This window comes from Lepus europaeus, chromosome 21 (assembly GCF_033115175.1).
Source record: "Lepus europaeus isolate LE1 chromosome 21, mLepTim1.pri, whole genome shotgun sequence".
Taxonomy (NCBI): domain Eukaryota; kingdom Metazoa; phylum Chordata; class Mammalia; order Lagomorpha; family Leporidae; genus Lepus; species Lepus europaeus.
In genome coordinates, this window is record NC_084847.1 from 2,109,645 (window position 1) to 2,136,547 (window position 26,903).

General features: G+C 66.6%; 5 protein-coding genes across 7 annotated transcripts; 3 read left to right on the top strand and 2 right to left on the bottom strand.

Annotated features, from left to right (window-relative positions):
- Positions 1-385: 385 nt before the first annotated feature.
- Positions 386-2,206, top strand: TNFRSF12A (TNF receptor superfamily member 12A). The gene is made up of 4 exons (XM_062180266.1): positions 386-494; positions 1,190-1,294; positions 1,445-1,579; positions 1,664-2,206. The coding sequence occupies exons 1-4, from the start codon at positions 401-403 to the stop codon at positions 1,726-1,728; spliced, it is 399 nt and encodes a 132-aa protein (XP_062036250.1). The 5' UTR covers positions 386-400; the 3' UTR covers positions 1,729-2,206.
- THOC6 (THO complex subunit 6) lies at positions 2,206-6,393 on the top strand. 3 transcript variants are annotated; one of them, XM_062180263.1, is made up of 13 exons: positions 2,206-2,517; positions 4,320-4,435; positions 4,542-4,606; positions 4,693-4,796; positions 4,879-4,916; positions 4,990-5,038; positions 5,148-5,219; positions 5,302-5,404; positions 5,488-5,537; positions 5,617-5,679; positions 5,776-5,886; positions 6,031-6,165; positions 6,254-6,393. In XM_062180263.1, the coding sequence occupies exons 1-13, from the start codon at positions 2,206-2,208 to the stop codon at positions 6,332-6,334; spliced, it is 1,299 nt and encodes a 432-aa protein (XP_062036247.1). In that variant the 3' UTR covers positions 6,335-6,393. The 3 variants fall into 3 exon arrangements, with proteins under 3 accessions (XP_062036247.1, XP_062036248.1, XP_062036249.1); XM_062180264.1 differs by lacking the exon at positions 2,206-2,517 and adding an exon at positions 3,715-3,841; XM_062180265.1 differs by lacking the exon at positions 2,206-2,517 and adding an exon at positions 3,877-4,126.
- HCFC1R1 (host cell factor C1 regulator 1) lies at positions 2,410-3,709 on the bottom strand. The gene is made up of 4 exons (XM_062180267.1): positions 3,587-3,709; positions 3,296-3,461; positions 2,831-2,947; positions 2,410-2,661 (listed from the first exon to the last, which is right to left on the bottom strand). Exons 2-4 carry the CDS (start codon positions 3,388-3,390, stop codon positions 2,526-2,528), a joined length of 348 nt encoding a protein of 115 aa, XP_062036251.1. The 5' UTR covers positions 3,391-3,461; positions 3,587-3,709; the 3' UTR covers positions 2,410-2,525.
- A 278-nt stretch (positions 6,394-6,671) lies between the features above and the next one.
- On the bottom strand, positions 6,672-11,566 carry BICDL2 (BICD family like cargo adaptor 2). Its single transcript, XM_062180625.1, has 9 exons — positions 11,285-11,566; positions 9,175-9,390; positions 8,922-9,038; positions 8,658-8,804; positions 7,851-8,048; positions 7,589-7,738; positions 7,161-7,291; positions 6,918-7,038; positions 6,672-6,821 (listed from the first exon to the last, which is right to left on the bottom strand). The coding sequence occupies exons 1-9, from the start codon at positions 11,564-11,566 to the stop codon at positions 6,672-6,674; spliced, it is 1,512 nt and encodes a 503-aa protein (XP_062036609.1).
- Positions 11,567-19,779: 8,213 nt separating this feature from the next.
- On the top strand, positions 19,780-26,843 carry MMP25 (matrix metallopeptidase 25). Its single transcript, XM_062180941.1, has 10 exons — positions 19,780-19,893; positions 20,231-20,363; positions 21,482-21,620; positions 21,706-21,995; positions 25,291-25,467; positions 25,543-25,627; positions 25,718-25,800; positions 25,991-26,143; positions 26,213-26,470; positions 26,557-26,843. Exons 1-10 carry the CDS (start codon positions 19,780-19,782, stop codon positions 26,841-26,843), a joined length of 1,719 nt encoding a protein of 572 aa, XP_062036925.1.
- Positions 26,844-26,903: the final 60 nt, after the last annotated feature.

Here is a 26,903-nt window from a genome sequence, read left to right on the forward strand (position 1 = left end):
CCCTGACCTCGGCGTCCACCCGCTTTCCTACTCCGCGGAGTGGACACGGGGCGCTGGCGCCTCGGCGTGTTACTCGTGCCCAGGGCACAACCTGAGGGGCGCATGATCACGTCGTCCTCGCGCTGCCTCCCGGGCCTTTGCGGCAGCTGCGGAGCTGAGCCGTGGGCTTTCCCCGGGCCACTCTTCGGACTCGAACGCCCGGGGCTCGGGGCCGAGACCGCTGAGCGGCGTTTGTCGAGCGAATGAGCGAAAGTAGCGGGCCGGGCGGGCGGGGCGCCTCGGGGCGGGCCGCGGGGCGGGCGGAGGCGCGGGCCCGCCCCGGAAGGCGGGGGCGGGCGGCGGCCTGGGTCCCCGCCGGCGGGCGGCGGGCGCAGACGGCGGCGGCCGCGGGACGCGCACCATGGCTCGGCGCTCGCTGCTCCCGTGGCTGCGGCTCCTCGTGCTGGGGCTCGGGCTGGCGCCGCTGCGCGCCGCGTCGGGGGAGCGGGCGCCAGGTAGGCGGGGGCTGGGGGTGCCCGGAGGGTCTGGCGGAACTGGGATGTGGGGTCAGATGGTTGGCGGACGCCGCGCGCCCTGAGAGCGGAGGTCGCGTCCGTCTGCGAACTTCCCCCAGGTCGGCGGCCGCAGCTGCTCGGCCTGTCCGGGTGGGGGTGGGCGTAGGGGTGAGGGTGGGGTCCTGCCCCCAGAGTCGGGACTAGACGTGGAGAGAGCGTTCGTTTGAGGGGGAATGTTTGGTGTGGTGAGGGGCACGCCCCAGCCTGGGCAGTGCGGGGGTCTGCCCGGCCGCGGTGACCAGGGTTCCGAGCGCGGGGGGGAGTGTCGGGAGACACGGGGGTCTGTGCCCTCTATACCATGTGGGGTGCCCCCTTCCATCCGGTGACTTCAGTGCCCAGATATGCGGGGGGGAGGGACAGGGGTCGGCCCGGTGCCCAGGAGTGAGTCACTCGCTCGAGGCGGAGGGGGGGTGGTGGTGGTGTGGGGACCTAACGCACCCCCCCAGCGTCGCGGGTACGGCCCCCTCCTGTGCTGCCGCAGCCCGGCCGGCCGGCCGTGCGGTCACCTGTGAGGAATGCGGGGGGGGGGGGGGAGGCGCCAATGACTCGCGTTACTCGAGCTGGCTGACCCTGACCTCAGCCCCCAGAATAGCCGCGCCCCACCCCCAGCCTCTGACCCGCGGCCCCCTCCCCAGGCACCGCCCCCTGCTCTCGAGGCAGCTCGTGGAGCGCGGACCTGGACAAGTGCATGGACTGCGCGTCGTGCCCGGCGCGACCACACAGCGACTTCTGCCTGGGCTGTGAGTGCGGGGCCGGGCGCGGCGGGTGGACCCCAGGTAGGGGGTGGGCTGTCAGAGGACGCGGGGACCGAGGACGGCAGGTGTGGGGAAGGGGCCCTGGTGGGTGGGTGTGGCCAGGGCTGGTCCTGATAGGGGCGACTCTGCCTCCAGGTGCCGCGGCCCCTCCCGCCCCCTTCCGGCTGCTCTGGCCCATCCTGGGGGGCGCCCTGAGCCTGGTCCTCGTGCTGGGGCTGCTTTCTGCCTTCTTGGTCTGGAGACGGTGCCGCAGGAGAGAGAAGTTCACCAGTAAGTGCGCCCCGGCCTGGCCCGGCCCCCACCGGCCCCTCCGCGGCGCGCCGGCCAGTCACGACGCCGCTTCTTATCTTGCAGCCCCCATAGAGGAGACCGGCGGAGAGGGCGGAGAGGGCTGTCCCGGCGCGGCCCTGATCCAGTGACTGAGCGCCCCCTGCCAGCCCGGGCCACACCCACTCGCCATTCATTCATTCGTTCCTTCCAGAGCCAGGCTCCTCCAGCCACAAGTGGGGGGGCCGAGTGAATCACCTCGGAGCCGGGCCCGGGGTTCAGAGGCTTCCAAGGTGTCTGGTTGCCCCGTCTCTGGCTCCCGGACAGCAGAGCAGCCTCCTGGTGGCTCACCCCAAACGGATGGATGACACTACGAAATCGCAGTTTTGCACAAGAGGGCCAGACACACCGCTAGGCTCCACCCACGCCCGTGTCCTCAAATTCTTCCGCGGGGGTCCCAGCCTGGGGGCGAGGGAACCTGCTGGTAACACTAGGGGGCTGGCCCTCCACCGGGGCTGGCCCTAAGACTCAGACCTCCCCAGCCCCCAAAGGGGGAGGGAATATTTATTTTGGGGAGAAAGTTTTCAGGGGAGGGAGAATTTATTAATAAAAGAAATCTTTAACTTTAAATGGTTTGGAGAGCGGCGTGGTCCCAGCTTGACTCCGCGGGCTGGAGGGAGGGAGTGAGTCAGTGGCGCGGGGGCGGAGGCGGGGCTCTGACTCACGCATTCTCAATGCCGGGACCTGGCCGGCCCCCACGGTTTTCCAGGGAAGCCCTGAGCGGCAGCCGGGCCGGACGAAGCCTTCGCCTGCGCCGCATCTTTATTCTGCTCCCCAGGGACACAGTCTCCCTTCCCACGCTCCTGCCCCCATGGGGCTGCGAGGTCCGGAGGCAAGGAGGCCGGGCAGGCGGCTGGCCCCTCCGCGGTGCAGCTGGGGAGGTGGGCACTCAGAGTTCCATCCCGTCGCCGGCTGGGGTCGCAGGGTGGGAGGGCGTCGGGGGGTCCCCCAGCCTCAGCAGCCGCAGGGCCTCGGGGATCAGGCTCCCCGGGTAGCGCCAGAGCAGCACCTCCGAGCTAGGGCGGCTGGAAGAAGAAGCCTCAGTGAGGACTTGGGGCCCGCTCCCTGCCCAGGCCCCCAGGGCACTGCCAAGACCCGGAAACAGCACGCTCAGAGGAGAGTGGCTGGACGCTAAAAATAGCATGATGAGGCAGGGACCGGAGTGGCCCAAGGACCTTGAGCGATCCTGCCTACCTGGGTGGGGGGGAGACCCCGGGGGGGCTGCAGTAGGGGTGGTCGTTGTGCAGGCTGAGCCGAGAGAAGTGGGTGGCCATGCTCTCCTCCGACGGGGAGTGCTTGCGCACGGGCTCCCTGGGGAGATGGGGAGGAAGGCGGGCGGGTGCGGGCCGCAGGTGACGGAGACCTTGTGGGGAGTCCCCACGCTGCCCCCCAGGCGCCGCTGGCCGCTTGTGCGCGGAGAGCGGAGCTGAGAGAACAGCAGGGCCAGGCGCACCCCGCCCCCGTGGCCCGGTCCCGAGCAAGTGCTGGCCAGGAACGGACCCCTCGGCCACCAGCCGCCCACCGCCCAAGTCCCGACCCTGAGCTCCAGCCCAGGAGCCGCCGGCCCACCCTGCTCCCAGGCCTCCCGCAACACCAGCCCCGGGCCCCCGGCCGAAGCTCCTGCGCCGCTGACGCCCACCCCAGGGCCCCCACACTCACCTGGCGTCCAGGCCGCGACTCGTGCCCGAGACGGCCCGGGGGTCGCGCAGGGCCCGGCTCCGGGGGCCCCGCTCCAGCGGCTTCGGCAGGATCATTAGGGTCCCGGGTCGTGCGGGCAGAGGGGTGGGAGCCGGGCGGCAAGGGGCGGGGTCTCCGAGGGCGTGGCCTAAAGCGAGGGGTGTGGCTTTAGGAGCGCGCCGCGGCGGCCTTCTGCGCAGGCGCGAAAGACGAGGCGGCACGCGGCGGGAGGGAGGGCCGGTTCCGCGGGGTGGGGGAGGGGGCCGGGCGTACCCGGGCTGCCGTGGGCACCGCTCTTCGGTGTCGGGGGGCTCCGCGGCGCTAGCCTCTGTTGCTGGGTTTCGGGCAGGTTCGCGGTGTCCGCCTTCGCGCCGGGCCGGCCGTTAGTGGTGAGGCGGCGCGGCAGCGCAGAGAGGGAGGCCCGCGCGCACGTCCGGAACCGGGAGGCCGCGTCGCGCGCGCGGCACTCTGGGTCTTGTAGTTCCGGCGATGGAGCGGGCTGTGCCGCTCGCGGTGCCTCTGGGTCAGGTGAGCCGGACGCGGAGCGCGGTGCCTTCTGGGGTTCTGTAGTCCACGCCGGGCTCGGACGGGGCCGGCAAAGGGGCCTGCCGTGAGCTCTGTGTTGCGTGGCTGTGCGCGGGACTCGGACTGTAGCTGAGGGCGGGAAAGGAGCCCAGGAGTGCCCCGTGGGGCTGACATGACACCCAGAGGAGTGGCTGGCACTGAGGACGGGATGGAAGAGCCGCCTTTTAAGTGCTGTCCGCGTGTGCCCAGCGCCCTGCGTGCAGTAGCTCGTCTCCGTGTCAGCGCCCTGTGAGCTCCACCTGACAAGGAGGCTGGCGGGCGCGGCGGGATGCTCGCCCGGGGCTCCCTCTCCGTCCTCTTGCAGTCCCCTTGGGATTGCCTGGGCAGGCACCTGCTTGGAGGCCGCCGCCCCAGAGGGCGAGAACCCGGGGGCGGGGGGCAGGGGGCAGGGAAGCGGGTCTCATCCGGCCGCTCCCCCTAGATGGAGGTGTTCCAGGCCCTGCAGCGGCTGCACATGACCGTCTTCTCCCAGAGCATCTCCCCCTGTGGGAAGTTCCTGGCGGCCGGCAACAACTACGGGCAGATCGCCATCTTCAGGTACCCCCGGCGCCTAGGCCCTGGCACTCAGCTTGCCCCTGCCCCCAGGGGGACCGCAGCCCTCTGCTTCCGGCCCCCTGAGCGCCCCCTCCCCCTCCGCTTCCAGCTTGTCGGCCGCCTTGAGCTCAGAAGCCAAAGAGGAAAGTAAGAAGCCGGTGCTGACCTTCCAAGGTGGGTCTGGCTGCGGGATCTGGCCCAGGGGACCCTGGTGGGGGAGGGTGCGGGTGGGCCCGCTCAGGCTCTGCATCTCCCCCTAGCTCACGAGGGGCCGGTCTACAGCATGGTCTCCACCGATCGCCAGCTGCTCAGTGCGGGGGATGGGGAGGTGAAGGCCTGGCTCTGGGCAGAGATCCTCAAGAAGGTAGGGGTATGGAGCGGGAGGAGGTGCTGGGACGCCGCAGCCCAGAGGAGGCCTTGGGGTCACCAGTGTTCCCCCTGTGCAGGGCTGCAAGGAGCTGTGGCGTCGTCAACCCCCGTACAGGTGAGCCAGGGCCGCGGGGGTGGGGGCAGGGAGGCGGCGTCCCTGTACTGACCCTGCCTCCCCCCGCCCCCAGGACCAGCCTGGAAGTGCCGGAGATCAACGCGCTGCTGCTGGTGCCCAAGGTCTGAGCCCTCTGACTATCCTGGCCCAAGCTCTGCTTCTTCTCTGTGCCCCCCCCCCCCCCCCCGCCCCGCTTCACAGCCACTCCCAGCGCCCCCTGCCTCTCTGCAGGAGAATGCCCTCATCCTGGCTGGAGGGGACTGTCAGCTGCACACCATGGACCTGGAGACCGGGAGCTTCACTGTGAGCCACGGCGTCCGGGTGGGTCCCAGCGGGGTAGGGGGCACCCCGGGGTCTGGGCCTGAGCCTGCGCCTCTCCCTGCAGCGGGCCCTGCGGGGCCACACGGACTACGTCCACTGCCTGGCGCTGCGGGAACGGAGCCCCGAGGTGCTGTCTGGCGGCGAGGACGGGGCTGTGCGGCTTTGGGGTACAGTGGTGGCTGGGCGGGTGGGGGGAGGATGAGGGGGAGCCCTTCGGCCCCTCGCCCCCCTCATGGCTCCCTCCCCACAGACCTGCGCACGGCCAAGGAGGTGCAGACGGTGGAGGTGTACAAGCACGAGGTGAGGGCGGGGCCACAGCCTCTTCCCCCACCCCCTCCCCGGCTCCCAGCACCTTCAGGTCTCCCGTCCTCTCTCCCAGGAGTGCGCGAGGCCCCACAATGGGCGCTGGATCGGATGCTTGGCCACAGACTCAGACTGGATGGTGAGCTGAGTGGGGATCAGACCACGGTGGGGTGGGGGTGGGGGTGGGGGCTCCAGGCTGTCTGCTGAGTGGCTGGGGCTCTGTCTTCCTGCCCAGGTGTGCGGAGGGGGCCCAGCCCTCACCCTGTGGCACCTGCGGTCCTCCACGCCCACCACCGTCTTCCCCGTGCGGGCACCGCAGAAGCACGTGACCTTCTACCAGGACCTGGTGAGGCCCCCGTCTCATGTCTGCCTCCCTCACCGGCCCCCCCTGCAGCCGCGGCCCCCGAGTTCTCTCCCCATCGGCCCCCCTGCAGCCGCGGCCCTGAGTTCTCTCCCATCGGCCCCTGAGCTCTCTCCGCCCGCCCCCCAGATTCTGTCCGCAGGCCAGGGCCGGTGCGTGAACCAGTGGCAGCTCAGCGGGGAGCTCAAGGCCCAGGTGCCTGGCTCTTCCCCAGGGCTGCTCAGCCTCAGCCTGAACCAGCAGCCAGCGGCCCCCGAGTGCAAGGTGGGTCCCCCAGGTGCTGGGGTGGGGGCGAGGCGCCCTGGGAGGCCCAGGGCCCGGAGGAGACCAGTCATGCCCGTCTTGCTGCCAGGTCCTGACCGCGGCCGGCAACAGCTGCCGGGTGGACGTCTTCACCAACCTGGGCTACCGGGCCTTCTCCCTGTCCTTTTGACGGCCGGACACCTGCACCCCCGCCCAGCGGCTTGCACCTTGTTCTGTTTTTTCACAATAAAGTTTCAGTTTTTTATATATTACTCTGTGGGATGCTGATAACATAAGCACCTGGGGGGGGGGGGGCATGCCCGGGCAGGGGTCCTGGAGCTTAGAAGCTTAGAAAAGATAGACCTCTGTAGATTCCAAAAATAGACGGCTCTGCCCCACCCGCTGCTGCCACCTCCCGGGCCCCGGCCCCAAAGCTGCTCCCCAAGAGCCCCAGCCCAGCTCCTATGCGAGGCGGCCACCTGGGCCCCGCCGGTTCATTGCCGTTGGAGGAAAGGGGGCCCGGGCCGTCAGGTCCTTCGGAAGAGGTTGGTGAGGAAGCCGTCCCGCAGCGAGAAGCGCGGCGCGGGGCGGCGTGGCGGGGGCGCCGCCGCGGCCGCGTCCAGTTCCTTCTGGCGCTGGGAGCGCAGCTGCTGCCCGATCACCACCTGCATGTCGTCCTGCGGGGCGGCCGGCCCGAGGGGCGGGTCAGCGCGCCGCCCCGCCCCGCCCCGGCCCAGCGCGCCGCCCCGGCCCCGCCCCCGGCCCCCGCGCACCTGCCAGGCCTCCAGCTCCTGCGTCAGCGCCACCTTCTGGCGGATGGTGCGCAGCAACTCCCGGGACAGGGAGTCTCGCTCCAGCGAGACGCGGCTCAGCTCCAGGGACAGCTCCCGGGTCCTGCGGGCGCGCGGGGCAGAGCTCGGGTCCGAGGGCGCAGGGGCCCGGCAGGAGGGGGCCCCTGGATGGGAGGGGGCAGGGCCACGGCCCCCCGGCCTTGGTGGGTGCGGGCGGGCACTCACTTGCTCACGGCCTCCTCCCGGTCGGCGAGGGCGCCGCTCAGGGCCTCCTCGGGGTTGTCCTGTGCCCGCAGCTCCTTCTGCCTTTGCAGCTCCTGTCTCAGGGACTGGAGCTCTTCCCTCTGCAGCGTGACCTGCGGGCAGGGTCGGGCAGCGAGGCCGGTGAGCCGTCGGCCTCCCAGGGGCCCCGCAATCCCCCTCCGAGCACCCCAGGCCGCTCCGGTCGGGGGCCGGGAGGTGTAAGCCCGCGGGGGGGGGGTGCTGTCTAGGCAGGCTTCCCGGAGGAGGGGGCACCAGGCTGGCTCGAAGCGCGACCTCAAGTTTGCTGGTGTGAAGCTAAGTCTAGGGATTAGCGGGCAGAGCCAGAAGGCGGAGAGGAGGAGGGCTGACAGCCGGAGGGATGCTGCTGCCGCCTAGGCCCCCTTCCCCACCTCATCCTGCAGCCTGGCCACTTCCGCCTCGCTCTCCTCCAGGATCTCGGCGGGGCTGCGGGCTGCTCGCTTCTTGGGAGGCTCCAGGCTCTCCTCGCGGGAGGCAGGCTGGAGGCTGGACACCTCTTGGGTCTCCGGGAGCACACTGGTCTGTGGAGCAGAGGAATGGGGCTGAACGTGGGCCCGAAGGGCTCAGCGTGGCCGGCCAGGTGTGAGGACAGTAGGGGCGGAGCCTGCGCCCTCCCGTGCGTCCCCGGCTCACCTGGGTGTCTCGGCCCACGCTGGCGTCCGGGGCCTGGGCCTGGCCCGTCTCAAGGGTGCAGGCGAGCTCCGACTGCAGCGAGGCGCACGACGCGTCGGCGGCCTGGAGGCGCGACTCCTCTTCCAGCTCGGAGACGCGCCGCTGCAGCCTGCGCAGCGCGCTCAGCGCCTCCCCGGCCTCGGAGCGCGCCCGCTCCAGCTGCAGAGCGGCGGGCGCCAAAGCGCAGGCGGTGAGCCCCGCGTGCCGGACGCCCGCATCCCGCCGCGCAACGCCCCCGCATCGCACTTGCCCTCAGCGGACACCAATCTCGCGCAGAAAGCAGGGCGCGGCTGGGCATCACTCGCCGCGCAGCCCCGCCCCGTCTGGTCAGCCAGCTCCCAGCCGGTCCCAGCCCCTCCCTGCTCGCCTGCCTCCCAACCCCTTCACCGTCTGCTTTCACCCAGCACTTCAGGATCCCCTCGGGGCCTCCCGCCTCCTGCCCTGCGGGGCGTGCACCATTACGGATGGGCCTCCCCCACTGGAATCCGGCCATGTTCCCTCTCTCCCTCCCTTTTCCCCGCGGTCTCGGCCAGGGTTGTTTCTGGTCTGAGCTCTGGCCATGGTCCCCCAGCTGCCTTACTGGTGCATTCTAAGCGTGAACTCCCCTACCCAGCAGCCTTCCACGGCTCCGCCTGGCCCTCAGACCAGCGCCCAGGCTCTTGCAGCACGGCCCCTCGGGTCCCCAGTGATCCAGTTCTGGCTTCATCTCCCAGAAAGCCCAGAGGCTGCGGACACAGCTGCCCCACCCCCTCCCCAGCCGCAGCTCACCTCCAAGCTGTGCTCCCGCCTCTCCCTCCGCAGCAGCAGCAGCTCCTCGTGGGTGGTCTGCAGCCTGCCCTGGCCCTTCTCCACCTCCTCGCGGAGGCCCCGGATCTGGGCCTCCAGGTCCTGCCTGCGGCTCTGCAGCATCTGGTTCTGGAAAAAGCTCACAGCTGCAGGTGCGGGCTCAGAGCCAGCCCCGATGGCGCCCGGCCCAGGGTTGCTGGCTCAGCCAGGCCCCCCACCTCGCCCCCGGCCCCAGCAGGCACTCACCTCCCCCTGCAAGCTCTCCAGTCGAGTCCTCAGCTCTGCCCCGGCCAGAGCCTGAGACTGGCACTGCCCTCGAAGGCTGTCCAGCTCCCTCTGAAGTTCTTGTTCGGTCTGGGAGGCCTGGGGGCAGGGGTGGCAGTGGTGTCCACAGCCGGCCCCAGCCTTCACGCGAAGCCCAGCGTAACCGTCCCCGCAGCAGGGCGCCCAGGCATTGGCCCTCATCTCTCCCAAGGGCCTGGAGTCAGGGCCGTCCCACCTGGGCCAGCTGCTGGCTGAGCCGGAGGTTCTGCTCGCTGAGTTCGCTCAGAGCGCGCGCCCGCTCGCGCCCGCTGTCCTGCTGCTCGGAGCGCTGCTCTCCCAGCTGGGCTCGCAGGGCCTCCACGTCCCCCTCCAGCTCCACAGCTCTGGCCTCCCACTCGGCACCCCGGGCTGCCAGACCCCAGCGCAGCTCATGGTTCTCCTGCTGGAGCCGCTGCGGGAGCCGGGCAGAGGGTCAGAGACAGAGAGGGAGAGAGAGTGGAGCCCGGGGTCCCTCCCAGACAGGCACTGAAGCAGGAGAGGGGAGAAGCGGACAGAGTGTGAAACCCCGAGACTCAGAGAGAGGGAGCAGTGCAGAGAAGGCCCCAGGCCAGGCGGGAGGGGGTGACCGCAGATGGCGATGGGAGCAGGGCTCCCCGCCACCCACTCACCTCCGGCTGCCGCCTGGATTTCTGGACCCGAGGTCGCAGGCGCCGTTTTTGGCGCCTGAGTCTGGCAGAATTGAAGCCCCGGCCCATGGTCTCCCACTCCTCCGGTGATCCAGGCTCAGCAGGCCCAGCCTCTCTCCAGCCCCTCTCCCCAGCTTCTCCAGACCAGCTCCCTCTAATTAACCCTGGGCAGCCTCACCCTGGCCCCACGCCTCTGCTGCCCTCCTCCAAAACCTGTCGGACCAGCGGGGACGACACGCCTGGCACACCCAGATGCCCAGCTTGGGGAAGCAGGCAAGTTGAGGGGGAGGGCATCCTCTTGCCCCACTCTCTCCAGGCCCTCAAAGGAAGAAGGGCCTCGGCCCACGCAGGTGCAGCCCTGGCGGCTCCAGTTAGGAGCAGACACGTCCGTGCAGGTGCTCCACCTGCATCGTCTCGGTTCCTCCACTAGGGGGAGATCCTCCCACTCTCAGGTTCCAGTCCAGGAAACAGACTCAGAGGGGTTAAACGGCTTGCCCACGGTCGATGGAGCAGGGATGCCTGCTCAGGCAGCCAGACGTTTAACCAAGTCCTGTCAGGACAGGACAGCACAGCCCCGGATAAGCCGGCAGGTTCAGGGTCCCACCGTGCCAGCCAGTGCCCTGCCGCCGCTGCCAGGGGAACTGGACAAGTCCCTCAACATCTCCCAGCCCCGTGGCGTCCATCCAGCATCCTCTGCCCCGCCTGCGCTGGGCCACGGTTCTCAACTGCTCTGCCTGCAGTCTAGGGGTTCCTGGGCGCGTGGACGCCAGTAAGCGCTCCAGACAAACCCAGGGCAGGGTGTCTGACCTTGGCTGTGAAGACAAGGTTGAGATGCCCACATCCCACGTCAGAGTGCCGGCGTTTGACTCTCAACTCCGATTCTGATCTACTTTCCCCGCTAATGCAGGCCCTTGGAGGCAGCAGGCAATGACTCAAGTATCCGGGCCTCTGCCGCTTGTGTGGGAGACCAGGGCTGAGTTCCGGGCTCCTGGCTTGGCGTTGGCCCTGTCCTGGCCCTGTCCCAGCCCTGGCCACAGCAGGCATGTGGGGAAAGAGCCAGGGGATGGGAGCTCTGAGACCCAGGGAAGTGATATGATAATGAGTGAGGCGCAGGCTGCGTGCGGGGCTCCCCAAGGAGGGGGCCGTGTTCCGGCTGACTCCTGAGGGACGAGAGTGCACCAGAAAGAACCAGCAGGTGCAAAGGCCCCGACGGAACAAGCCCGAGTTCACGTGGAGCTGTGTGAGGGGAGACTGAGTGAGGACTGACAGGCCCCGGTCTGCAGTGTCTGAAGATCCGGGTGCCCCCGGCAGGAGGGGCTCCAGGAGGCAAGAGAGGAAGCAGCTGCCGCCCAGGTCAGCTCAGGGCTGAGGACACAGGCACAGGGGCATGTGGGGGCCCGAGGGAACAGGGGGATGAGTGAGGCCGGAGGGGCACCCCAATGGGAGTGTAGCCGACAACAGGGCCTGGGTGGATGCTCCCGCCTCACAAGGTAGGGCAAGAGTGTACCCAGATGATGTACAGAGAGCACTTAGCCCAGGTCCAGGTAGGGGCAGTGGCTGGGATTATGCCACACCATGAGGGCTGGGGCTAGCCTGGAGCCACGCAGGCGGGCGTCCTGCCCCTGCCCAGCCCCTGCCCAGCCCCGGCCCGGCCCTCACCTCTTCCCGCTCCGCCTGCTGTGCGCTCAGGGCCTCCAGCTGTCGCCGCAGCTCCTCGTTGCGCTCCAGGAGCATCTTGCCGAGCTCGGCAGCCAGCAGCAGGTCTTTCTCCTTCTGCTGCAGCTGCAGGGCCAGGTCCTCCGGCCCCTCTGGCGCTGGGCCCCCTCCCAGGAATGAGTCCCGCCGCTCCAGCACGAAGGGGAAGAAGCCCTCGTCGCCGCTGGGGGAGGCGCCCCCAGAGAGCAGGCCCGAAGGGAAGCTCGGCCCATCTGGGGAGCTCATGGCCCCTGCAGCATCTGCGAAGAGTGGGCACTGCCTCCTGCCCCCTGCTGGCCAACACCTGGCCTCCCTGGGCCACCAAGGGTTAATGATCTATGTTTTGCCAATGACTCCGTTAGTGTCTGCAGGGTAAACTGAGGCAGGGAGCCTAAGGAAACCCCGTCCTGGGGCCGACATCCCTGCCTCCCCTCTCCCCGCCACCCAACGGTTCCATTCCCCGCCCTCACCATCTGGGAGAAGATTCCCAAGCGATGGGTTGGTGGGGACACACACCCTTGGGAACCTGGGTCCGGGACCCCTTTGACCCCAGGAATCCAGCTCCGGGCCTCCGGGAGCGCAGGTCCCCCGCTCCTCACCCTGCCCTGCTCTTTCCCCAGGACCCAGGTGTTTGGACTCCACCTTTCACTCTGGAAGTCTTCTCTCTCAGTGTCCACCCCTCCCGGATGCCCACCCAGGCCCCCAGGCCCCCAGTTTCCCTGGCCTTGGCTCCAGGCCCAGGCCGGGGCGAGGTAGCAGGTTGTGCCGGCCCGCGCGCTGAGGCCGCCGCTCCAGTATTCTGTTTACTTCCCGACCCGCCCTGGGGATGGGAGCCCTGCGCTCCCCGAGGGCCGCCCTGGGCCTGGGATTCAGGGGCTTCGGAGCAAGGGCTGGACGCCAGGCCTGCCGACTGAGCTCTCCGGAGGGGACCCCGGCCCCCGCCCCCGCGCACACACCTGCCCTCGGCTCCGTTCCCGGCCCTGCCCGCAGGACGAAGGCGTCGCTCAGCCCAGGGTCCCAGCCCAGACCCTTAATCCTCCCTGACAAGGCCCCCAGGGCCCCGCCCCTGCCGCGGAGACGCGGGCCCGGCCGTCCCCTCCCGCTCCTACCACCAGGGCTCCGCGCCCCGAGCCCCACGCAGCCCAAGGGTCCCGAAGCCGACGCCGCCCTACCTGCCGGCCCCGCGCAGCCCCAGGAGTCCGGCCCGGCCGCCCCAGGGCTCCCATATTCCCTTCCGACTCCTGGGTCCACTCCCGCCCAAAGCCTGGAGGGCCCCGCCCACGGCACCCCCAAGCTCTCACCTGCCGCCGCTGGGTTCCCTCCGAGGTCCCCGCGGTGCCAGGTCCCCTCTTCCGGAGGCGGCGCCAGGTGCGAGGCCGGCACAGGTGAGGGGGCGGGGCCGCGGGAGGTGCCGGGGCGCCCCCTGGTGGTCGGAATGACCAGGCGGGGGCCGAGAGGGTCGGAGGTGCCAGCGCATTCCCGCTGGGAAGTGCCCACCCCGGCAACTTTCGTGAGCACCTGCTGTGCGCAGGCTCTGAGCTGAACATACAAGTCAGCTCCTTTCACCTCACATCCCGCGCCGCGGGACAGGGAGTTACTAACGAGGATTGATTACAAATCGCTGTGCTCAGCGAGGTGATTTTTTTAATAGTCAATTTTAAAAAATGTTTTATAAATATTTATTTTTTTTTATTTAAAAGGCAGAGTTACAGAGAGGCAGAGAGAGAGGTCTTCCATCAGCTGGTTCACTCCCCGGATGACCGCAACAGCCAGAGCTGTGCCGATCTGAAGTCAGGAGCCAGGAGCTTCTTCCGGGTCTCCCACATTGGCGCAGGGCCCCAAGGACTTGGGTCATCTGCTGCTGCTTTCCCAGGCCATAGCAGAGAGCTGGATCGGAAGTGGAGCAGCTGGGACTCGAACCGGCGCCCATGTGGGATGTCAGCACTGCAGGCTGCCATCCGCTTTGCTACAGCGCCAGCCCCTCGAGGCAGTTTTTTACTGTTTGCCTTTAGGACATCCCAGTGAAGCAGGAAGTGCAATCTCCTCCCACGAGGCAATGGGTGCTCCAGGGTCCCAAGGACAGAAAGTGAGTGACAGCTGCAGAGGTGTGGCGTAGCCGCCGTGCTGGCCACCGGACCCTCGGGCTGACCGATGCTGTGGGGACAGCCCCAGTGCTGCCCGGGCCTGGGTCTCCGCGTGCTCTCTGCAGGCTTCCTGAGTCCCCTGAGCCCCACGGGCGAGGTCCTGGTCTGGAGAGCAGGGCCCAGGCAGGGCTGGGGCAGTGCCGTCCAGTCCAGTCCTCACTCGACTCTCTGGGAGCAGCGGGTGCTGGGACTGCAGCGCCTGGCGGTGCGACGGCTGCTTTCAGGCTGGGGTCTGGACCTCAGAGCGAGGACGTGGGCGGGGGGGGGGCGTGCACGAGGAGCTTTCTCTGGCCGCTCTAGCTGGGTCCCCACACCTCTGCCTTGCTGTCAGGTCTCCGGAGCTATGGGAGGCAGGGGGCCTGGTTATTCCAGCCCAGTAGAAGGATGGAGCTGGGAGTCCTTGGGAAAGGGTGTGGTGGCTCCCTGGCAGGGCCTGTTAGGGGCTGGGCCAAGTTTTCCTGCCATTAGGAGGCCAGGACTCCTCTCAGCGGCGCGGCAGAGCAGGGCCACCGCAGCCGTGGGAGCAGCCGCGGACTTTGGAGGGTTGAAGACATCCTAGCCCCCCCTTCTGCTGCCCCCCGACCCCTGGGAAATGAAAGCTCAGCATCCCCCCTCATGCCAGGGACCCCCGATCCCGCTGCACCCACACCCACACTCAGCACTCATTTCCTGGGCCCCCTCCCTGGCAGGAAGTGGACAAGCCCCTCCTCCCAGGAGGCTCCACCATCCGCTCGGGCCTTTGGAGCGGCTGCACCTATAAACCCGAGGTGAACCCATCAAACCATAGGCTCACATTGCTGGCACCACAGGGCTCCCGTCCAAATCCCAGGCTGGCCTTGTGGCACAGGTGTGTGCCTGTGCCAGTACTGATTCCCTCAGCCACCCTCGGCACCTGGTCCCGACTGCCCCCTCACAGGGCCACCAGCGGCAAGTGTCCTGCACCTTTCGCTGTATGTCAGCCCCATAGCAGCCCTATGTACCGCATCACCCACAGACGAGGGCACGAGTGTGTGGCTACGTGGCAGACCCTTCTACCCAGCCCATCTGGCTTCCAGCCCCAGCCTCCCCTGGACCCAGCAGCCAGAGCCTCCCAACCCTTCCCCTCTTCCTGCTGCAATGCCCCCTGCAGGTCAGGAGGAAGCCGGGCAGGCAGGAGGCTCAGAGAGGCCCCAGAGCAGCCCTGGGGAAGCTGGGTGACATCCAGGTAACCAGGCAGAAGCTTCAGACAGAACCACCAGAGAGGCCAGGTGTGGCCTCAGCCCCTCATGTTCCCGGCTTGGCTGGGGGCAGTGGGGAGGGTCTCCGCCCTGGAGAAGCCTCGCCCGCAGAGCCCTCTGCCCGCCCTGCCCCTCCCACAGAGCAGCCCAACGAGAACAGCTGGTTCTGGACCAGGGTGCACAGGCTTTTACAACACAGGCAAAGTCTGTGAACAATAAGTAGTATTGTTTGCCGCACTAAAAAGCTTTATATAAAATATTTCCCCCTGACTGCATTGTTATGTAACTTGCTTGTTTTACTTAACCTTAAGTGTCCAAGTTTTGCCCAAAATTTTTAATTTTTTTAAAATTTAAAAAAAATTAAAAATTTTAAAAATTGATTTTATTGTGATAGATATTGGTTTCCTGGAGCTGAAGCAACAAACCCCACCTCCACACTGGGTGCCTTAAACAAGGGCTCTGTGTCATCCGCTGAGTGCAGGCCCAAGCCCAAAACCAGGGTGCTGCGGGGGTGGCTCCCCTGCCTGCTTCTCTCCTGGCCTCTGGTGGTGGCCCCTGGGCCCTCCCGGGCATGGCTGCTGCCTCCATTTTCTTTCTTTTTAAAAAGGTTTTATTAATTAATTAATAAATGTATTTGAAATGCCATGCGACACACGGAGACAGAGATACACAGAGAGAGAGCTCCCATCCGCTCATTCACTCTCCAAATGCCCCCATAACCCGGGCTCAGCCAGGCCTACGCCAGGAGCCCGGAGCTTCTTCCGGGTCTCCCACGTGGGTGCAGGGGCCCAGGTACCTGGGCCGTCTGCCGCTGCTTCCCAGGATGTGTGCAGGAAGCCAGATGGGAAGCAGAGAAGTCGGAATGCCAAGCGGCACCCTGGTGTGGGGTGATCGGGCGTCCCAAGCCACGGCTGGAGCTGCTGCCCCCCAGGGCCCTCCCAGGTCTGGCTGATTTGGCAGCACCATGCTTCCGAGATGCGGCCATATGCTTCGTTAGTGGACTCAGCAGACTTGAAACTTTCTAAGCTAAAGAAACCGGCGACGGCTGTGCTGGAGTGTCCTCCAGTCAGGCGCCTGTCAGTACACCTGTGCTTTCTCACGCCTGCACACATTGTGGGTACACGTTGTCCATCTCCTGCTCGGCCAGGAGCCGTGATGACCTGTGACACAATGGAGCCATCATCTTTGTTCCCCAGGCTGGAGTCAGGAGCCAGAGCCGGGAACTGGACCCCGACACTCCGGGGCGGCGTCTTCACTGCAAGGGGCCAGACGGCTCCAGGTGCTGCCCTTTCTAGAGGAGTTTTTCAATCACTTATCTGAAAGGCAGAGTGAGGGAGACGGGGAGAGGTGGGAGAGCTCCCCACCGCTCAGGGCTGGACCAGGAGGAAGCCAGCCAGCAGGTGTTGGTAGCCAGGTCTCTGCCGCCTCCCAGCGGGCACAGTAGCCAGAAGCTGAGGCCAGAGCAGAGCGGCAGGGACGCACGCTCGGTCCCCCGTGTGGGTGTGGGCATCTCGAGCAGCATCTCGGCAGCTGTGCCGAGCACCACCCGAGTTTTTCCAATGAAGGATTGCATACTGCATTGGCTTTTCCTTTTTTTTTTTTCTTCAAGAGAGCACAGAGCATTTAGATTTATTGAAAACACTGTATTGTTGAATACACTATAGGCTTGTTCACCCAGTAATTGATCCTTCGACATTGGCTTACCCGTCATTGTGAGGCAGAATTCACCAAGCTTTGAATACACCGTGAGGACGCAGTAAGCAGGCAGGTCAGGTGGGGGTTTGACGAATGCTTCATCCCCTCCCTTCCCTTCCCTTCCTTCCTTCCTTCCTTCCTTCCTTCCTTCCTTCCTTCCTTCCTTCCTTTTAAGATTTCTGAGAGAGAGAGAGAGAGAGAGAGAGAGAGAGAGAGAGAGAGGTCCTCCATCCGCTGGTTCACTCCCCAGTTGGCCGCAATGGCCAGAGCTGCATCAATCCGATGACAAGAGCCAGGAGCTTCTTCCAAGTCTCTCATGCGGGTGCAGGGATCCAAGCACTTGGGCCATCTTCTGCTGCTTTCCCAGGCCACACCAGAGAGCTGGATCAGAAGTGGAGCAGCCGGGACTCAAACCAGCACCCATATGGGATGCTGGCATTGCAGGCAGCGGCCTTACCTGCTGTGCCACAGTGCCAGCCCTGCCACTTTTCTTTAGTCTCTCTGTTTATCTCTCAAGATTTTTTTTTAAGGGGCCGGCGCTGTGGCGTAGTGGGTTAAAGCCCTGGCCTGAGGCGCCAGCATCCCTGTGGATGCCAGTTCTGGTCCCGGTTGCTCCTCTTCCAATCTAGCTCTCTGCTGTGGCCTGGAAGGGTGGTGGAGAATGGCCCAAGTCCTTGGGCCCCTGCGCCTGTGTGGGAGACCTAGAGGAAGCTCCTGGCTCCTGGCTTTGGATCAGCTGAGCTCCAGCCATTGCGGCCATCTGGGGAGTGAAACAGCAGATGGAGGACCTCTCTCTGTCTCTAACTCTCTCGGTAATTCTTTCAAGTAAATAAAATACATCTTAAAAAAAAGATTTTTTTAAAGATTTTATTTATTTATTTTCTTCTATCTGCTGGTTCACTCCCCAGTTGGCCACAATGGCTGGAGGGGCACCGATCCAAAGCCAGGAGCCAGGAGCTTCCTCCAGGTCTCCCATGCAGGTGCAGGGGCCCAAGGGCTTGGGGTATCTTCTGCTGCTTTCCCAACCCATAGCAAAGAGCTGGATCAGAAGAGGGGCAGCCAGGACTCGAACTGGTGCCAACATGGGATGCCGGCACCGCAGGCAGCTGCTTTACCTACTACACCACAGCACTGACCCCTCCCTCAAGATTTATTTATTTACTTGAAAGTCAAAGTTACAGGGAGACAGAGCAGTCTGCCATCGCTGGTTCACTCCCCCAAATGGCCACAATGGCTGAGGCTGGTCTAGGCTGAAGCCAGGAGCCAGGAGCCACATCCTGGTATCCCGTGGGTGCAGGGGCCCAAGCACTTGAACCATCTTCTGTTGCTTTCCCAGGAAGAGTGAGGGAGAGGGGACATTAGCATGGAGCTGCACTGGAAGTGGAATGCCTGGGGCTCCAGCTGGTGCACGTATGGGATGACAAGCAGTGGCTTCACCCCTTACGCCACAATGCCAGCCCCGTCATTTTTGTTTTCTAAAATGTTTCTGAGGGGCCAGCACTGTGGTACAGCCTGATAGGCTGCTATTTGTGGTGCCAATTAGAGTTCCAGCTGCTCTGCCTGCTGGGCCAGGCCAAAGCCAGGAGCCAGGAGCTTCTTCCGGGTCTCCCACATGAGTACAGGGGCCTGAGCACCTGGGCCGTCCTGCGCTGCTTTCCCAGGTGCATTAGCAGGGAGCTGGGTTGGAAGTGGAGCAGCCAGGACTCGAACCACTGCTCTATCAGGGGATGTCAGAGTCGCAGGAGGCAGCTTCATCCACGGCACCACAACGTTGGCCTAACCACAGGCTGAACTGTGGCCCCTCAACATTCACCTGTTGGAGCCGGAGCCCCTGGTCCCCCAGCATCTGGAGGTAGGCCTGTGAGGAGGTGAGGGTGCTGGAATGAGGCATTGCGGGCGGCCCAGTGGTCAGCGTCCTGACAGCTGTGTGTGCAGAGGGATAACCCAGAGAGGAGGCAGTAGGGGCCCCTCCTAACCGCTGAACCTTGGACTTCCAGCTTCCAGAGGATAAATGGCCTTTTAAGCCCCCAGTGGGTGGTATTTTGTTACAGTAGCTGGAGCAGACAAATACAGGATGACAATGTTTTCTTAAGATTTGATTTTATTTACTTGAAAGGCAGAGTGGGGGAAGAGAGAGCTCTTCCGTGGCCCACTCCACTCTCTAAATAGTGGCAACGGCCAGGGCTGGGCCAGGCTAAAGCCAGGCGTGACCAGCAGCTCCATCCCGGTCTCCCCCGTGGGTGTCAGGGGCCCAAGAGCGTTGGCAGGAGGCTGGACCGGAAGTGGAGCTGCTGGGACTGGAACCCGCGATCTGCGGGGACGGCGGTGTTGCTGAACCCAGGGTGGCCGTGTGTTGGCCTGCAGCTGCAGCCTGCACGTCCTGCTCCCTGTTTTGTCTGAAACAGGATCCCCTCGCTGTTCCCCATCCCAGAGGCTCCAGCGGCTGCAGCCTCACCACTCCCTCTTCACCCGAGCGCCCCCCAACCGCCTTCCCGGTCTTTCTGCACCTGCCTGGCCTCCCAGCCTCGGCTGTCGGGGCGGGAAGCGTATGGCTCTGCGGGGCTGGGGTTCCTCCCTGGAGTTTTTGGGACAGGATGCGCGGTCCCGGGGTGGCGCGTGCGTCTGCACCTGGAGATGCCCGCCGCTCTAGGGCCGGGGGATGGGCTCAGGCCGCACAGCCGGGCCGGGGCCGAGCCGGCGGGAGACCGGCCGGGACCCCACGGGAAAGAGACGCTTCCTTCCCGGCCTCCTGCTGCCCGGAAATCCCCCCGCGCTCGGACTGCCTGCCGCGCGGGGTCGCGGGGAAGGGCGGCGCGAGGGGGCGGGGAGGCACGGGCTGCACGTTTCGGGGAAAGCAGAAGCGAGCCCCGCTCTGACGAGCACGGGAGCTGGGATCTGGGAAGAGAAACTCGCGGGCGCCGCCGCCCCCACCCCAGCGCTCGGCTGACCGCTCCTCTTAGAAGCGCGGAAGAGGGTCTCTGGGGAGCGGACGGCTAGCCCACCGCCCGGCTCCACTGCGGAGGATTGGGCCACTTCCCCGCCGCGCCCTCATCTCGCATCGGGGTGCGCCCGCCCCGCCCCGCCCCGCCCGGCCCTCCACTCGCGCCGGTAGCAGCACTGGCCCACGGCGCAGGACCAGCCCAGGACCCCGAGAGGCCGCCGCAACAGGCCCGTTATCTACCCACCCTCGGACTCCGCTCCCGACCCCAGACCCGCCGGATCTTCTGCCGACACTGCTGTACGCCCCCAGCCCCCTACCCTGCCTCTCTGGACCCCTGGGAGGACCCCGGGGCTCCTGCCCGCCCCTTCTACCCGGCGCGGGGTCCCCGAGACCCTCTCCTGCCCTGACGTCCTCCTGCAGGTCCCCTCGGAACCCCAGGGCTGCCCACGGCTGGAGCGCGCCATGCGGCTGCGGGAGCTCGCGCCCCGGTTCTGGCTCCTGGCCCTGCTGCTCCTGCCGCTGCCGCCGCCAGCGCGCGCTGAGGAGACCTCGGCGCAGGACGTGAGCCTGGGCGTGGTGAGCGCGGGCGTCCGCGGGCCCCTGGGATCCGCAGGGAGGTTTGGCTGGGGAAGCTTGGGGCCCGACTCTTGATCCCTGAGGAGGCGTGGTGGGGGTGGCTTCCAGTGGTGCGAGGGTGACTGGGAGTGGGGTGCGAGGACCTGGATTCCTGGATCTGTCCGAGGGTTTGGGGCCCGGGTCTAGGGTCTGGAAAGGAGCTGGAGGGTGGGGCGCTTGGGCGGAGGAGCCGGCGGTTTGGGGGCCCCGGGAGGGGCGGTTCTTCAGGATGGAGGTGGCAAGGGAGGGACCCATCCCTTTTACTCCCCGAGCCTCACCTGTGTTCCGTGGCGGCCAGGACTGGCTGACCCGCTATGGCTACCTGCCGCCGCCCGACCCGGTCCAGGCCCAGCTGCAGAGCCTGGAGAAGCTGCGGGACGCGGTCAAGGTCATGCAGAGGTTCGCCGGGCTGCCCGAGACCGGCCTCATGGGTAGGTGGACGCCGCCCCGCCCGTGCAGCCCTGGGCCCAGCCTCTGCATCCAGCCAGCCAGCGTGCACCTGAGCACAGGCAGCCCAAACCCAGAGTGATGGAGAATCTGTCACAGGCTGAGTGGTCTCGGGCTCCACCAGCCTGGTGGAAGACAAGGCCCCTGCCCAGGGAGCGGCCGTTCTGGAGCGAGACTGGAGAGAGGTCAAGGATGTAAACGTGTAGATAATTTCCCACGAGGAGGCGCCAGCCCTGGGAGCTGTGGGGCCAGAGCATCCCCAGCCAGGGCCTGCCCAGCTGCCCGGGGAAGCTGCTGGCTTTGAGTCTAGGGGCAGTGAGCAGCCGGGAGGGTGTGAAGGCGGAAGGCGACCCCGTTGGGTTTCCAGTTTCCTGTGGTTGCTGACCGAGAATGGAGGCCAGGCGGCTGTAGCACACCGGCAGGGGGCAATGGCCGGCAACCGAGGTGGATGTGGCCAGAGGCTGTTGGATTGCGGGTGTCTGGCGGGTAGAGCTGCAGGGCTCCTCTGCGGTTAAATGGGAAAGGCAGAGGGGGCTTGTGGGAGCCGGGCTGGCTCACGGGACGCAGGACCCTCTACTGTGGTGCCCTCGCTCGTGTGCCACCCACGAGCAGGTTCTCAGCCCTGGGCCACCTCTGTCCCCGCACTGTGGTGGGACCTCACCTCAAAGATGAGGCTGCTGGGAGTGGCGCCTAGGCCGGGCGGGTAGCTCCTGGCAGGAGACCCCGGCCACCCGGGCTGAGGTCTGGGCCCCGAGTGGCCTCCAGGAGCGCAGAAGACGGCCCTGTGGGGTGTGGGCGGTCCCCCCAGGCGTCCACCCTCACACGGAGGGGTCCTCACTGCGCCAGCCGCGGGCGCTCAGGGAAGGAGGACCACCTGGCTGGAGCTGGGTGACCCCGCCCGGAAGGGCAGCGCTGAGTCTGGTGTGACCTGGCTTCCACTCCCGGCTGCGGGGTCTCGGTTTGCTGACGCCACGACCGGGCCAGAGCACCCTGCCGCCCACGCCCCTCGCACTGGCTCCCAGACCCGCAGTCGCTCGCCGCCGTGCGCAAGCCCCGCCCTGCGGCTGACGCACACCCCCCCCCCCCCATCTGTCTCCCACAGACCGGCAGACCCTCGCCACCATGCGCAAGCCCCGCTGCTCGCTGCCGGACGTGCTGGGGGCGGCCGGGCTGGTCCGGCGGCGCCGCCGCCGCTACGCCCTGAGTGGCAGCGTGTGGCCGAAGCGGACCCTGACGTGGAGGTGGGTGCTGGAGCCCGCCCTCCCTGGGGTCTGCACGGCGGCCCTTCCCCTCCGCGGCCGACCTGTTGCCCCCCTCTCCCCCCAGGGTGCGTTCCTTCCCCCAGAGCTCCCGGCTGAGCCAGGAGACGGTGCGGACCCTCCTGAGCTATGCACTGGCCGTGTGGGGCGCCGAGTCCGGCCTCACCTTTCACGAGGTGGATGCCCGGCACCAGGAACCCGACATCCACATCGACTTTGCCCGGGCCTACCACCAGGACAGCTACCCCTTCGACGGGCTGGGGGGCACCCTGGCCCACGCCTTCTTCCCCGGGGAGCACCCCATTTCCGGGGACACCCACTTCGACGATGAGGAGACCTGGACTTTCGGGTCGAAAGGTAACTGTCTTCGGAGAGGTCCTCTCCCCAGGTGTGTGGGGCCCTAAGAATCGGGGTTACCTTCACTGAGTAATGGCCGCTGGATCACTCAGGGTCTCCAGAGAAACCCAAGCTACAGAATGTGTGTGTGTGTGTGTTTGGGGGGGGGGGGGGAGAGAGAGAGAGAGAGAGACCTGTGTGACATACATCTTTACAAACTTTTTCTGAAATTTTTTCATTTTTTAAAATCTATTTGAAAGACAGAGACAGAGGTAGAGACATCTCCCATCAGCCAGTTCCCTCCCTAAATGCCTGTAGCAGCTGAGACTAGGTCAGGCCAAAGCCAGGAGCCAGGAACTCCATCTGGGTCTCCCACGTGGCGGCCACTGTCCTGTGGGGCCAGCCCCTGGCAGGTGTCAGGCAGTTCACCTACACAGCATTCACAGCAATGCCTGGGCTCTGGTCTGACCAAAGAGCCGGGCACGATGACCTGGCCAAAGTGATGCCCGCAGTCCACCTCCACGGAGGCCGGTCAGGGGCCCAGCTCCCAGCTGGGGCTGGGGCCAGGGGCATCACCAGGGCTCTGCCCAACAGCTGAGTCAGAAGGGTTACACCACACACGGTGACACAGCCTCACAGAGACGGAAACCCTGAGCCACAGGTGCTCACAGGAGGGGCTGCTTCCTGGAAGGGCGGCCCCCCCCCACCCAACTGGGAGCACGTAATACCACAAGGCCAGGCCGCCCTGGTCCTGCCCCCCCCCCCCGGTGTACGCGCTGGGGGGGCCGCAGGAACACAGCACCAGCCTCCCCAGCAGGGCCGGGAGGAGGGGGAGGAAGGGCTGTGATGTGGGTGGATCGCGAGGAGGGCAGCTCCCATGTCCCACAGTCTGGGGATGGGAGTGGGAGCACCTGGACAATGCGGTTCTGAAGGCAGTGGGCTCATGGGAGAAAGACCCCTGGCTGGACAGTGTTGGGGAGGCAGGGGCAGGATGCGGGGAGGGCTGTGGGGTCCAGCACAAAGATGTTGGGGGTGACGGGGCGGGGAGGGACCTGAATTGTCAGGGCAGGCACAGATTGGGGTCTGGCTGGTGGGGGGCGGCGCCGAGTGCAGTCTGGGTGCCCACCACACGCAGGGCCTGGCACTCTTCTGTCAGACCGGGCTCCCCAGAAGTGGAGCTCCCGAGGGGGACTCTCCTGCGTGAGCCGTACCCGGGCGCATGCTGGGGGGATGGGGTGGAGGGAAGCAGGAGAAGCTGAGCCAGGATGTGGTCTGGCTGGACAAGCGCCCATCCAGGGCTCTGCAGAGGCGATGCCTGGGGCGTGGTCCTGCCCGGAGGAGGCCCAGCTCCCAGCTGGGGGCTGCTCGGGGAGCTGGAGTGGGGGGCAGCAGGGATGGTGCACGGGCCCTGCTGAGGCTTTGGGCACCGCACAGATGGCATCCACTTGGTGAGGCAGTGTAGACAGAGAATGTGATGGTGTAGACAGTGAGCTAGTGTAGACAGCAAGCTCGTATAGATAGCAAGGTGCTGTAGTAGATAGTAAGGTGGTGTAGACAGGTGGTGTAGACTGTAAGGTGGTGTAGTAGTGAGGTGGTGTAGATAGTGAGCTGGGGTAGACAGGTGGTGTAGACAAGTGATGTAGATAGATAGTAAGGTGGTGTAGACAGTGAACTGGTGTAGACAGGTGGTATAGACTATGAGGTGGTGTAGACAGTGAGCTGGGGTAGACAAGTGGTGTAGACAGACAGGTGATGTAGATAGATAGTGAGGTGGTGTAGACAGTGAGGTATGCGGGTGCCAGGAGTAATTCACCCACAGCTCTTAGCTCAGACCTGGAGTGGCGCTGGGTGCTGTCAGCTGGGCTTGGTACTGGAGCTGACTGGCAGCAGACCGCGGGGGGGGGGGGGGGCGGGAAGGTTCCAGAAGGGCAGTGGAGAATGTGAAAGTCCAGTGCAGAAGCCAAGAAGAGAAGTGGTGGCTGGAGGGATGGACGCAGTGCTCGTCCTGGAGGGGGTGAGGGAGCCAGAATCCTCACCAGGGCAGGGCAGGGCAGGGCAGGGGCAGGAGGTGCGAAGACCAAGCCGGCTGCCCTGGGTGACCGGAATTTGTAGGTTACACCGCCGGTCCTGATGAAATAGGAAACACTTTTGTCATCCCAGAGGAGGGGGCGGGGCCCCACGCAGCTCAAGGGGCTGTGGGTCTGGAAGGGAGGCTGGGAGCAGGGCTGGGGGGGGGGGGGGCTGGTGACGGCCCAGGGGCGTTCCGCGGGGCTGGGCTGCACAGTTGTGTAATTTCCCCCAGCTGCATAGCGTGACAAGTGTGCAGCAGGGGTGCAGGGCCCGGAAGCCCAGGGCAGCCGGAGCAGAGGCGAGGCGAGGAAGAGCCAGACCTGGTTTAGACACCAAGTTTCCTCCAGTTTCTCAGAAAGAAAGGAGAGCAACAACAGAGCCAAGACGCCGAGAGGGTACAAGCTGACCACACCCACCCCCGGCCGCTGCAGGAGGGCAGGGCGGCTGGCACCTGCCCCTGTGCTTCAGCTCCCTGCTCTGTGGATGGGCGGGAGGCCAGGGCTTTGGTCCTCGCTGGATGCACCCAGATGTCTCGCCCTCAGGCTCTCACGCTCCCTGTTGGGCTACAGGAAAACTCGATTTCCAGTTCAGGTCGGGCAGACCTGTGTCCTGTGTCGCCAGCCCTAGGGAGATTCCTGGGAAGCAGAGCAGTGCCTGGGGTGGGGTCACCTGGCCCTAGCCCGTCCGGCCTGCCTCTCCTCCTGGAGCAGGAGCCGGCTGGCAGCCGGTGGATCGATGAGGAGCTGGGATTCGGCCAGCAGGGGAGCGAGAAGGGGCTGTGTCCAGTCCCACGGGAGAGGCTGGGAGGAGGCGGGCCCTGGGCCAGCAGGCTGCGGCCTGAGAGTACCTGCCGGAGCATCGGAGGAGCTGGAGGCAGGCACGGAGCGGGAGGGGGGATGAGGGAGAAGGGAGAGCGGCAGGGGGGAGGTGTGGGGAGCTGAAGCCACCATCAGCCTAGGCTCCTAGCAGGTAGGGTGCTGACAGGGTTGGGGGAGATGAGCAGGGAGGAGGGGGTTTCCTGGGCCAGGGCTTCCTGGAGAGAACCATATGTACCCCGTGGAGGGTCCCTTGGGCTCGCCTCCAGTGTAGGTACCAAGCCTTCCACACATCAGCGAAAGGTGGCCCAACTCCCATGGCCTCTGCAGCCCTGTAGCCCAGCACCATCCAGCAGGCCTGAATGGTCCAGGGGTGAGCCAGTGTGTGGGGGGGGTGGCCTCTCTTCCAGCCCTATCTCCCCACTCCCCAGATGGCGAGGGGACAGACCTGTTCGCCGTGGCTGTTCACGAGTTCGGCCACGCCCTGGGCCTGGGGCACTCCTCCGCCCCCAACTCCATCATGAGGCCCTTCTACCAGGGCCCCGTGGGGGACCCCGACAAGTACCGCCTGTCCCAGGACGACGTCGAAGGCCTGCAGCAGCTGTATGGTACGGTGCCTGGAGGCGGCCCCTGTGGCCTGTGCCCCAGGGCTGTGTGACCCACACCTGCCTCTCTCCCCACAGGGAAAGTGCCCCAACCGCCACACGGCAAGCCCACTCGGAGACCCCTGGCTCCTCCCCCTCAGCCCCCGACCCCGCACCCAGACAGGTGAGTCCCAGGGCGCGGCCTCGGCTGGCCAGCTCCCCGGTGGAGCCCTCATTTAGGGTGGGAGGAGCTCACCTGTCCCTTCCTCCCTAGCCCCGCGTGGCCCATCCCGGACCGGTGTGAGGGCAGCTTCGACGCTATTGCCAACATCCGCGGCGAAACCTTCTTCTTCAAGGGTGCGTGACCTGGGATGGCCCTGGGCCTCCCCTCTCTGGCTTTCTACCCACTAAGGGGGCTCCCCTGGGCTGGGCGGGGGCGTTTCTGGGAAGTGGGGCCCTGAGCGCTAGAAGGGGGGCACGGTGGTCCCCCGAGGCTCGCCGCGTGGTGTCCAGAAGTCTCTGCCCGTCTCCTGCGCCCTCCACACAGGCCCCTGGTTCTGGCGCCTGCAGCCTTCGGGGCAGCTGGTGTCGCCCCGGCCCGCGCGGCTGCACCGTTTCTGGGAGGGGCTGCCGGCCCAGGTGACAGTGGTCCAGGCCGCCTACGCGCGGCACCGCGACGGCCGCATCCTCCTCTTCAGCGGTGAGTGGGGCTGCGCGGCGGGGCCGGCAGGGGCCGCGCGGGGCACTCACACCCGGCCGCGCCCTCCAGGCCCGCAGTTCTGGGAGTTCCGGGACCGACAGCTGGACGGCCCGGCGCGGCCGCTCACCGAGCTGGGGCTGCCGCCGGGGCTGGACGTGGACGCCGTGTTCTCGTGGCCGGCCAACGGCAAGACCTACCTGGTCCGGGGCCGGAGCTACTGGCGCTTCGACGAGGAGGCCCGGCGCGCCGACCCCGGCTACCCCCGCGACCTGAGCCTCTGGGAGGGGGCGCCGGTAGCGCCTGACGACGTCACGGTCAGCAACGCAGGTACCGGGGCTGGCCTGGGGGGGGGGGTCGCGGGGCGCTCGCGGGCAGCCGGGACGCGGCCTCTGACGCGCCCCCCGCCCCCGCAGGCGACACCTACTTCTTCAAGGGCACCCAATACTGGCGCTTTCCCAAAGGCAGCGTCAAGACCGAGCCGGACTCCCCCCAGCCCATGGGGCCCCAGTGGCTGGACTGCCCCGCCTCCACCTCCGGCCCTCACGCCCCCAAACCCCCTAAAGAGACCCCCGGGTCCGGAGCCTGCGATTGCCAATGTGAGATCAACCAGGCGGCGGGCCGGCCGCCCACGCCCCTCCTGCTGTCCCTCCTGCCCCTGCTGGCGGGGGGCCTGGCCTCCCGCTGCGGGGGGTCGTCCTAAGCTGGGCACTCCCTACCTGGAAAGGGGCGGGACGTGGCAGGGGTCTGGGAGGCGCCGCCC